General features: G+C 37.3%; 1 protein-coding gene across 1 annotated transcript; it reads right to left on the minus strand.

The window, feature by feature from the left end:
- Positions 1 to 284: 284 nt before the first annotated feature.
- On the minus strand, positions 285 to 1,791 carry LOC138033237 (basic helix-loop-helix transcription factor amos-like). Its single transcript, XM_068881010.1, has 2 exons — positions 1,691 to 1,791; positions 285 to 1,422 (listed from the first exon to the last, which is right to left on the minus strand). Exon 2 carries the CDS (start codon positions 1,398 to 1,400, stop codon positions 903 to 905), a length of 498 nt encoding a protein of 165 aa, XP_068737111.1. The 5' UTR covers positions 1,401 to 1,422; positions 1,691 to 1,791; the 3' UTR covers positions 285 to 902.
- Positions 1,792 to 12,589: the final 10,798 nt, after the last annotated feature.

Here is a 12,589-nt window from a genome sequence, read left to right on the forward strand (position 1 = left end):
TTTGTACACTCTAGCCCAGTTATAAACATTTTCTCCACGCGATTCGAAAGCACTTAAAACTGTAACATGCGTTGATCAGTTGTCAAAACTAGAATCAAGAACTTGACATATTATACCGATATCTTAAAAACATTTGAATTCGATGGCGGCGTTTTCAGAGAATTCGAGCACAAAAAAGGATGCGCCATTCATAAACTCCATTACGCTAAAATTTAATTCAAATAAAAGTACCCATAACAAACAACTTCTTCTTTACAATACAGTGTATTTTAATTATTGATTTATTTACAGTTTATATATTTTAAGAAAACTCCTGCTTTAAACAAACATTTAGCAAACGGCTTAACTGAGATTTGCTTGTGAGGCGGCGGCACTGGGTGATCAACTTGCTTTGGGTTTTTTGAAGTTAAATTTGAGTTTGATAAATTAGCCGCTGCAACTCTAAATTGTTGATCGAATTATGTAACGCTAGTTAATTACTTCATTTTGTTGATTCGAGAATGTTGACCTTCCGATTGACAATTCAAAATTCAAAACAACGTACCCTGCAGAGGATTCAAATAGCGTGGCCTTGAGCTGTAAAACTGAAGACACTTTCCTGAATTCAATATAAAATTTCACATATAAAACCTATCTGGACGAAGACTTACGATTATCTTTTTTATCGAATTACTATTTATTATATTCTTTTATTGTTGCTTTTTACAAACCACACGACAAAGCGAGTTTAAAGAGATGCTAATTATAGACGAGGTCGCCCAACGGACTGAACTCCGGTCGTGTTCAGTAAATTTCTGGTTCTTAACACAGAAATTTCCAAAGTTTCCAATTGAAGATTCGACTTTCGTTCCCATTTTGTCGTTATAGTGACATACGGTATTGTTGATTGTAAGAGCGATCCCTTAGACATTGAATGATCGAAGAGTGTAGGAGTTGGTATCTTGCCTCAGGAGTTCAGTCAAATTAGAAATATAGTTTTTTGCAAGGCGAAGAATCTCAACTTGAGTCATTTTTCGTTCGCTGTCATTCCCTGACGTGTTCACGCTACTTGGAACCACGGAACGTAAGACTTGAAACGCTGCGTTTAGACGGGCCTTTCTTCCACGTTCTCGTTCGTTACGCCTGATTTGACGCGTTGTTCTAACTCCAGTCGGACGAGAACTCGTCGACGATTTCCACTCATTTGCAGTATTGGCCCATTTTTCATGCACTGTGACACTTCCTTCATCGTCCGTCAATCGTTTGGCTTTCGAATGCTCCATTCCTAAGTTTAATGATCGAGTGCTTGCACTTGTCTTAGCTCCGACCTGTTTGCCACTGTTTTGAACTGTTACTGAACTCATCTTTTTCCCTTGAGTCTGAGATTGCAGATGATTTCTCATCGCTTCTTGGGAATTCATGCCAAAATTACACTACAAAAATCTACAAGGAAAACATGACAGATACTTGTGAAAAATAAACAACAATGTGATCTCAACAACTTTGAAAACATATCGTTAGGTAAGAGAGAAAACAGCTAAAGGTTATCATTCCGAGACAAAATGCGCATCATCTAGGGAAAAAAAGCGAGGAAAAGGCTCATCGTGTTGACTGTGGCCGATGGGTTGTTACCCGTTAGAAATAATATTTTCCCTTTAACCTGTTGAGAATATTTTGGTAAAAGTATTTAAGAGTTTTCAAACCCGCCTACCTGTTGAGATTTCCTAACGAAGCGAACTGGACTTATTGAAGACTTGGGCTTTTCTAGGTGACTCTTTGGATTGGTGATTTTGAAGTCGTGTGATGTTTATAGCAAGATGTTATGTTAGTTTTATGAGTTAAGCTTTGCACACGTGGTTTAAAGAGATGACTGCTAACAAAGGCTCTACTGATATGGCACGCCTTACTAAGGATAAAATACTAATGATTCACATACTTCAGTTTTTGATTTTAAGACAACTCAATCGCAGACGATAATGACAAACACAATGCAAATTCTTGTATAAACCCACGTGCACTTAACAGATTAACTTTTACGTGCACGACAACAAAGCTATATTGGGATCTTTTGAAAACACAGCCCGTTCAAAATGCCAAGCCCAAACGCCGAAAATTCACCGATTTCAACCCTCCATACCGCGGCATTGAGCGGAAATTTTCCAAAATCGTGTTTGAAGCATGTTTTTTTGACATGTTCTCTCTTCAAAATGATCACATTTGTGTTGCTACATGGAAGTGATATGCTTCAGAATAGCGTTCTTATATCGCCTGTTTTCGTAAAATAAGCCTTATCTGGTATAATTTGCATGTTTTGAAGAAATAATAGGCTGATTCCTTCGTGTTGGCGTTGTCCCATAATAATCGCATCTGGGTAACCCATGCTCGGTTCTGTATGCATTTCAGGGGATCTGGCAGACCAACCAACTTCAAATCTTAAAACACAGCAACTTTGTAACTTGTTTCCTTTAATATGTGCGCATGCGCAAATTCTTTTGCTTCTGTTACCGCCTAAGTAAAAGACAGAGGGTTGTGGTTTTCGAATCAAGTGGAAAAACAACATTGCCGTGACATTTACTAGCGACTAGCAGACAATGCTTGTTAAAAGAAGGCTTTTAGGGGCGTCAAAGACGTGTCTTACGCCAGGAGGCCACCCCAGTAACGTTTGTGAGCCTTCCACCTGGTGTAATTGATCACACAAAAATGACATAATAATACAACTAGGTCCGGTCAATGGTTTTAAACCTAAGTCTCTAATTAGCGGCTCTTGGAGAACCACTAATGATTCTCAGCGTTTTACACGTTGAGCTTATTGTGGGAGCAATGGCTCTTGTCAGCTTGTTTCATTGAACTCTCATCCGCTTCTGAGCACATAAGCCATAGACTTGTCAACCTCATGTGTGGTTTATCATATTAATGATTCCAGCCTGAGGAAGTGTTGTGCGTATCAAAGGCTTGGAACTGAATCCTTTACATCCCAGAAAGAAACAAATTTGCAAGACGACTTGCTTACAAGAGAGTAACAGGTCCCAGATACACACCCTAGATCCACGATAGGGAGATCTTCGCGGACGCCAGCGATCGTGTGAGCGAGATCTCCGGATTGTTGTGGTTTATGAGTACCTAATTTTCTTTGCTGCCATCTGGCGATTATGTAGAAAACTACACTGAAACAATGGGCCACATGTAGTCGAAACTGATAAGCCTATAACGAAAGGATGAATGTAACACCTTTGCAGGTGAATCGAGCTACGATATTCCAAATTTATTCATGCAAAGCATACAAAGCTCTCTTAAAATGAAACCGCCGAGTCTACGTACTTAGAAATGTTAACCTAAAGTAACGATTACAACTGACAACATTTTTATTCCTTTTTTGACCAAAAAAGAACCTGGATGTTTTAAAAAAGAGGCCTGCATCTGCATGAATAATGAGATACATACGCCAAATAAACAGATTTCATTGTGCTTTTTGCCACTCCGTTATCTCAAGGATCCATTTTATTAACATACAGTTCCCTACCGTTTGCGTTTGTAAATTAGAAAGTCGATCAAATGTGCCAGACCTTTACACAAATAATGAATCCAAATAAAAAAAGAAACAAAATAGAGATCGGGTTTCGAAAGCTTATTGTGCAAAAAAGAATAAAAAATGGCGAAAATTTAAGTTGGCTTTTTATGACAATTGACTCCATCAGTTAACATGCAAAAGCAGTGGGTTTTTAGGCAATTAAGAATAACTATTGTCTTAGTTTTCGCTTAAACCCTGCTAAACTAAAAAAAATGAATCATTCAGATGAAGCAAAAAACTTGTTTCGAAAATAAAATAAAATAAGACAATCACGGGTTTTAATTTGTTTGTCTTTTTTTCAAACTCTGTGGAATAGTTTCATCGAAATAAATTGGATTGAGACAAGAAAATCAGGATCCTTTTTGCAATTGTTAAAACTGCAATTGACATGAATAATTGAAACATTGTTTGGAGTAACATTTTTCTATTTTGAAATTTGACGTTGGTTTTTGCTCTCGTGAGGATTGTTAAAGACAGCAAAATAGCTTGAGTTATCATTTTTCAAAGATGATGCTTGTCACAATACTAAATATTGTAAAAACAAAGCATAGAATGGATAGAAGAGACCGAAAAAGGCCTGGTGCTAGAATCGTAGATTTAATCTCTGTCACGTGACGATGAAAATATTAAGTATTTCTCTTTCGTGAAAACGGTGAATTTAACACCTCATTTGCATACTAAAAAGAGTCAATTAGTTGCGAAACCCGATGCAAATGGACTTCGAAAACTGTGGTAACTTTCAAAAACATTTAAATTCTAAGAAGGACAGAATGACAGAATGTACGAGATTATGTTTATGCTTGGTTTGTAACTCAAGTAATTAAAGAGAAAGGAAGGAGTGTGAAATTATGCCTGTCAAATAACATTTCGTGTCAATTTGGGCGGGAGTTAACATTTACCTCATTTTAAAGAACTCTTTCTGTCTGTCAGTATTTTCGTCGTGGTCAATTGTTATTCTTATTTCCTTACTTTTCTAGCCTCGTTAAACAACTTTATCATTCAACATTTTTGTACAATCAGATACGTATTCTAAAAACACTGTGGTATTGTATGCTACTGTGTGCATTAAAAGTCGGCTTTCCTCCAGTACACTCACGCTAAAGTAAATTGATTGCCGCACCATTATTCTCACATACCCTCAGGCTGGTAAATCAAGAGCCTTTAGTGCATAACGCTATTAAATTTACATCTGCATTTATAACTTTTGGGACACTGTTCTATTGTCACCTTTCAGTTTTCCGGAATCAAGCGATGACAATATTTTTTTTTTTCGAAAAGAGTAGGGGACGTATTCCCCGGTGATGTGATCTAACCTTATCTGGACGGGGGCACCTTTTTTTTCTTCCTAAAATAAATTGTAAAGTGTGTAACAAGCAGTCTGGCTAAGTCCCCCAAAAAGCATTGTAAATTAGTCCTGAAAAACCCCGAGGTGAAAGACTAATAGCTTCACTTCACTTCACTTCACTTCACTTCACTCTGAAAAAGGCTGCAGTTGCAGCCGAAAATTCAGTTTAAGACTATTTTTTTTATCTGTCTATATACAACCAATTTTTTTAAAATCAGATCAGTTACAACGTTTTTTAACACATTATATTATCATGATGACTGATCGCCCTTCAAACATTTGATAAATTTACAGTTGATCGTTAATTTTTTTCTGCAAACCAGTTCTTCATTTGAAAGGTTCATACAGAGATTATTTATTCGTTCAACATATATGAAATAACCAGTTGAATATAATGATAACGAAATGTCCGCGAAAATAACAGAGAAAATGACATGGATCAGATGTTTAAATCTTCGGTAGTACTTGCTAAAACAAGGCCACTGAAACAGTTGTATTCATAAAGATTCTGCAATGGTGGCAAAAAATTCAAGGAACTTGTCTCGGAGTTTAACCGAAAAGAGTTGGTCTATGACACCTCAAGAATGTCTAAATTTGATTAATCCTTCTTTCTTAATTCCATTCGTTTGTTTCTTTGTTGACTTTCTGAGATATCTCACTATCATGATTCTCGTTTCTTTAACTTTTTGCATCTGGCTTTCCCTCAAGCATAAGTGGCAAAGAATGACATCTGTGGCGACTTGAACTGCAGGGCTTTTTCTGTATTACAATTAACTAAAACAGTCGCCATTAATCAGCTGTCAAATTCATCCAATTTTATTATTGCAAATCACATTTTGGTAATCATAGCAAGTGTCTTAAGAGACAAATGCGTGTGAAAAACTCGCCAATATGATTTAACCCAAAATTATTTTAGCAGAAAGTTGCTAGAAAAGTTACAGTTGCTGTGCGTGTTATTTTCCAAGCCTTGACCTGATTTGGCTTCTCCTCACAGATCCCTTGATAAAAAGTTTGGCGACTTAAAATTGAACTGTTGAGGTGCCCTATTACTTGAATATGGTGCCAATTGTTTGATACTGCATGGGCTCCTGTTTGATGACAACTTCGCTCCTACCTGATAAGGTGTTACATCAACGAACCCCTGTTTGCCAAGTCATGCTTTTAACGGGATTGGAACCCATTCCTCTTTGTATACCTATTTTCCGCTTAATTTCACGCCTTGTGATTGGTTAATCCCAAAGGAATCAGCGGAGAAGCAAAATGGATTCGCGGTGGTCATGATCATTTCGGTTTTTGGTCCCGCAGCTTGCAGTTAACAAAACTTGCGTTGCGTATAGTAAAACAGTTATTCGCATTAATTGTGTTTTTCTCTCAGCTTGTTTTTTTGGTTGTCTTCAAAATGTTTGCTTCTTTTACTAAAACGCAGAGTCAAATGCGGTTATGCTGGTCATACAACTTCCTGTCAAAAAACGTGGGTTCCAATTTCTCACATCTATGGGTTACCTCTTCTTTCATCTTCGTGTAAACAAACGAATCGATGCCTGTCGAATAGGTGCATTTGAATTTCCTTTCGGTTGTTAGTTACTTGCACAAATGTACTTATTTGATACTCGACAAGAACTGAAAACATGAATCGTTGAGTTCAAAGCAGGACTGAGTTGATATTGTAAATTGACCAATGTAAAGAAATTTGAAAGCTGACGTTTCGATTGTTAGTCCTTGGTCAGAGCTAAACCTTTTTTTATCTTTCACAAGTAGGACTTCTTTTCATAATGAAAAAACACTGATATTCTTTAATCATTCCTTTGCATTAAATAGAGCAGTATACAACTGGAAAGTAACTACATTACCATTAAACGTAACAATGGTATTATTTGTACTGCTACAATATTAATAAACTACAATTTATCTTGAAAGGAAATCATTCATCTTGCAAAATGACCTGTTTACGAGCTGAATGTAAAAGAAATTTCTTTGAAATAAGCGAAAGTAAGATAAGTAGCACTGCACAGGTTTAACTTTGTAGGACAAATAAGTTATTGGATTTCTCCAAACTTGGTCTCTACTCGAGCATAATGGTTTGCGATCTCAGTTATTTTTCCTTAAAGCATGTTGGGGTAAAGGGGTGACATTTTACCATCAAGTCGATCTCTATCAAAGAGAGGAATATTGTAGCTGCCATTGGTTGTTGGGCATTTTCTGTGTGGCATGGATATGTTGACAAACTTCTGGCTGATTTCTGTATAATTTCTTGAAGCCACTTGTCCGTAATTTGCTGTCCTCTGTAAGAAATTCGACTGTGCTCTTGGGACAAGACTTGAAACAGTTCCCGTTTTGGAACTAATTTCTGTTGTTTCCCGTGAAGAGTTTGCCGTTGCTGTACTGACCATTTCCTTCGAGTTATCATCTGTTGTTCCATTTTGTTAATTGTTTCAGATTAGATCCTTGTTTCCTGAAAGGCGGAGTTGCTTCTCTGTTTTTTTCTTTCAAGAAATGTTTAGCCTTGTCGTAAAATCATCTTCTAAATAACATTTTTTTTTTGTGAGTCTTTTGTCTTTAGGTGGCCTTTCAATTCCTCTATTTCTCTATAGAAATCGATTTCATTTACGGAATTGCGTTGGCGTGACATACAGCTGTTTCGAGAAAGTTTGTCCAAAAGAAGCATGAAAGCGTACGCGACAATGCCGAAAGGCATTATGGTAAACTGCCAGTTTGAGTCAACGAATATATGACAGTAATGCTATCGAAAACGTCACCTAGAAATACATGCTGACGCTATGTTACCGACATGGAGATATGAGTGAGTTTCAAAATTCAGTCAAATTATCCACGCCGTGAATTTGTGACAAAGGTTTAGGATTCACAGAGACAGCATGATTCTGACGACCTAACCTTACTTATTTTGAGTCTTTTTTTTTTTTGCAGAGAAAGTCGGAGAAATGAACCAAAAATCGTGGCGCACGTGCAGAGCCATCGTTCTGCGAGAGAGAGCTTCAACATAAGCCTGTGCGTACGGCCACTTCATCAACGCTATATCCTACGATATAGATTCTAAGAACTCTTTCATCCAAATATCTCGCCACCGTAGGTCTTCACTGGACGGTGGCGGCATCTTCGATTCTAGGCGTTACAAGTTAAATTAATTTCATTGAATATCTCCCATACTACCTTTCGGCATTTATGCTTCTTTTGGACAACCTTTCCCGAAACAGCTGTATGTGGGTCTGGTGTCGTATTGCATTTTAACTTGCACTTGTGGTGAATAATAAAATATACATTTATAAATTATTCTGAGAAATTTGCATCAATAGCTTGCGTGGTCAAGGGGGTTGAGGAGAAGTTCTGGTAAGTATACGGAAAAGTCTTGAGAAACATGAAATATCTGTGAGAGAGGGAGTGGGTGGGTATAAGGGGGGAGAGATGGGTCAGGAAGGGTAAGGTAGGAGAGAGGTTCTGGAGAGCATCAGGGAAGGGTAGGAGGAAATGATGTCTAGTTCTTTTTTTAAGACCCCCTAAAAAACCAAAGCCCCTGTTTTTTTAACTACACCACCCAAAAAATAAAAATCTAATCTAAGTAAGCACCCATCTTAAATCGATTAGCTTTCAATATTGGTAATGGGTCTCTATTTAAATATTATAAAACTTCGCCTTCATTCAGCAGCGTGCTTCGATGGTGTGGTGGTTATCGATGATTCCTTACGCGTGGCTAATGGACTAGGGTCAACTTTTTTGTCATCCATGTCCGTCAATCATCTTAAACAAAAAAATTCCTTTTCTTTTTCCCTTTTTTTTTTTTTCTTTTTTTTTCCTGACGAGAACAATTCTAAGTATAGGGTAAACTTCATGTAATTGAAGTGAAAGAGGAAACGCATATTTAATGAGTTGCTTGGATGACTCGGATGATCATCTGAGATGGCTTGCACCCACTGATCTAAATTTAGATTATATGGGTATTACCCATTTAGATTTTGTAACACGGGTGATACAAGTTGTATAAATTGCAGAAGCGATGTATCGTGCTTCGTCAGTAAAATTTTCCGGTGTTTTACGCGTTCTGAAGGCCTAAAATGTACAAAGAAAGATTATTAAAAGCATTGTATGTCAGTGAAGCCATCGGATTTGCTTGGTTGTAGTCTGTTTTTTGATGCCGCTAGTTGGCGAGGGACTAGTTTTGTTACCGCCAGTTGGCGAGGAGGGAACTCCCATACCGCTAGTTCATGTGGAAAGAGATTTGATACCATCTGTTGGTGAGGAACCAGTTTTGATGCCGCTAGTTGGCGAGAAGCTTAACTATTCATTTTTCTTATAATTTCTTGCACTCGTTACCGCTAGTAGGCGAGGAGCATTGCGCCTGTCCTTGAAAATCTTCTGAAGATGTCATGATGTTGTAGCATACGAAACATCAAGTCAAAAGTAAAATGCGCTTTATCATTATGTTTGTAGCCGCTGTTTGTTTTTTGTTTTTGATTAGTTTGCATTTTCCTTGGCAAAAAACGAAGTTTTTCCACCAGATTAAAACAAGAATTTATAGTCATCTGCAACTATGATGTCAAACATTTTGAGAACTTCCCAAAAATGGAATGCTTATGTTTTCTAAGCGACTTTATTAAATCATTGTAACAGCAATATGTCCAGCAAACGAGATACAATTTTTTTGCAAAGACAAGGACATTCTAGTTGATGTGAAGCCCACCTCCAATAAAAAGCAACTTTCTATGATATTATCAAGTTATCTATACATTCCGCAAGCGTCTTCCAAAACTCTAAATACGGGTTGTGGTGAATGTGATCCATGTTTCCGTCCTTTTCCCTTAAGATAGAGGTAACTTTGACCCTTGTCAACTATGAAAGCAATGGATTGTTCTTGGTTGTTTGTGAATAAATCTTTTTCTTTTTTTTTTTCTTTTTTATTTATAATAAAAAAATAAATCTTACGCAGAAGAAGAAGCTGTGGCTAAAAGATGGGATAAGGCAGTACCTATGGATGAAGATAGGTGAACGTCAACGTACACTTCAGTTAAGACTTCTTCTAAACGGAGGGAACTAAAGGGATCACACTTCAAATTTCTACACAGAATAGTCGTGACCTGAAAAGAACTTTGTAGGTTTGGAGTAAAGACTGATGATGAATGCATATGTTCACGTAAAATCCGCTCTCAGGTTGAATCCGGTTTTACCTACACCCTCCAGATATGTAGTCCTGTGTCTTTATCACTACACTACAACGAAGAACATGCTCAATTCAACACAGTTCTTTTCAGGATTTACTTTTTTTATTATAAACAAGATGCTTCCGTGAAGCATACACTGGGTTGCCCGTGGTACGTGTTACAGAAAATCAGAAGGCACTGAATTGTGTGGTATTGAACTACAGCATTCCAGTCTCTGAAGAGTAACAAATAAAAGAGAAGCGAGAAACATTGGCTTCTGGGCTGACATGTTGATAATTTTCAAGTTCCCTCACAACTTCTTTTCACCACAAGTTTAAGCGTGCCTTCTGAGCATCTGACAGCTTTGTTATGCTAAAGTTCCGCCTGTTCGGCGGGGTTAGAATCAGGATGGAAGAGCAAAACAATATACCTTTCATAAAACAGAAGCATCGGACCCAAAATACTATTAACGCTAACAAATGCGAAATCAGCAAGGCACATATTTTCTTAGCTTGCTTTATGCAAAACAAATATTGATGCAAAAGTAAATAACTATTGATACACAGTTTTTAGAAAGAGCAGAAGGAAGTTTCCGGGACGGTCGATCGAGAATAAAATATTTACGACATAAAAACAACATTAATTTTGAACCAAATAAATCGCTAAATCGAAAGTGACATGGCCGGAATTCTGCGGGCGCCGTGATTAAGTTTACCGCGGCATGTTTACTCGCCAAACAGTGAAGCATCTGTGTCAAATGATGGCAAGATACCGGGTTTTTGTAAGTTTCTTTTTCTGTCAAGTGTTATAAAGTTTGACAATGAAATGAGTGAAGTCAAAACAAAGATCACAATCGCCCAACTCTTGAGGTTCACAATTTGTTTATGCAAAGTCAGAATTTACTCTCCAAGACGCGTACGACGTTATTTATCACCAGGTAATTCCATCATTTTGGAAATAGCAGCTACTTTATTATTCATCTGAGTCACAATTTTTCACTGATTTTGGGGGTCATTTTGTTGAAATTCAAGCACGCTTCCAACAGGCCTGTGAACCCTTCCTACTTACAGAGCAATACTAAAAAAATTCTCCCATATCACATTTCAACCTTAAGCTCGAAAATTCAATACACAAAACGATATTATAATTCACAAAGGCAGAAAATACCACAGAATCTTTTTCCAGCGAAAAATTTATTGAAACAAACAAGATATTTGCTGTTAGAGGCGAAACCCTCTTCCTATTTCACTGCGTGCGTGAAGACAAGAAACTCAATCGTGTCAAATTACCATGTACTTCAGGTTCAAACCCTTTCCTGAAGAACCTTTCCCTTGAATAACAAGAAAATGCTTTACTATTGCCATAAAAACTATCCAGTACACATATCATAAAACAGGATGAATTCATAAAGGCCACCTTTTACAGCGAACAATTTTTTGAAACAAACAACATATTTGCTATTATAGAGGCAAAAACCTATTTCATTACGTGCGTGAAGAGAAGAAACTCAATCGTGTCAAATATGCGCAATATTGCAACAAACGAAATTTCAGGATCAAACCGTTTCCATGAAGAACCTTTTCCTTGAATAATGAAGCACAAAATACACGACAAGCTTTCTTTCAAATAATTCTTGGCTGTTACATTTCCAATTATTTTTTTTACCTGAAGACTGTGCATAGTTGATCACGGATCCACGTAAGGTGTTCGATTCGTTAATCGTTCTCTGTCTTTGTTGAACCCATAAGTTACCAGAGAATTTTTCATTTGGTTTCAGTGTTCTACATAACAGCAAACTTGGTGAAATATTATTTTAGAAATACAGCTCACTTTGACAGACCTTCCAACTCTCACGCATTTTGCGTGAGACACACGCATTTGATATATTTCTGACGCCCACACGCATAGACACCACTTTCTCACGCTGTCATGCATGTAGTTTCCCAACGGAATAAATGTGCCCATTATGTCCCTGTAAAATACCGTAAAATATTCACGTGTAAGGACGATAGTATATATAGAACCGAAATTGTAAATGCCAGTTAGTTGTGACTGAGCTACAATAAAGAAAAGTTGAAAATTTAGATAACAATGGCCGAAACTTTGAGTAGTTGCGGCCGAAAGAGAGCAAAAGTTGATGGTCCTTTAGCTAGTTCTTCTGCTTCTTCGCCGTAAATTTGACGGTGCTGCGCGATTCAAATCAAAATTTCAGCCATCCTGGACAAAAAAATGGCCGTTTATTATTGCTGTTCCTCGTTCACCCACTGAGTTCAGATGTACGATGTCCGACAAAGTTTGCAGCTGTGCTCATCAAGGGGAATCTGATGTGACAAGACATATTCAAGGTGAAAAGCACCAGAAAAATGTACAAGCTAAAACCAGTGCAGCACCATTAAGTTCATTTGGGTTTATTTCTGCCTCCGATCCGCTGACAGATAAAGTAAAGCATTATTATACTGCATGTTGTAGTAACAGTGTACATTAGTGTATGGTTGCCTAAAGAATTTGTTTTACTTCTAGTGAAATAATTAATAACCCCTTTCTATT

This window comes from Montipora capricornis, chromosome 14 (genome assembly GCF_036669925.1).
Source record: "Montipora capricornis isolate CH-2021 chromosome 14, ASM3666992v2, whole genome shotgun sequence".
NCBI classification, from domain to species: Eukaryota; Metazoa; Cnidaria; class Anthozoa; order Scleractinia; family Acroporidae; genus Montipora; species Montipora capricornis.

Excerpts from the sequence above, each read along its gene's own strand:
- LOC138033237 (XM_068881010.1), bottom strand. The coding sequence starts at position 1,400 with ATGAATTCCCAAGAAGCGATGAGAAATCATCTGCAATCTCAGACTCAA.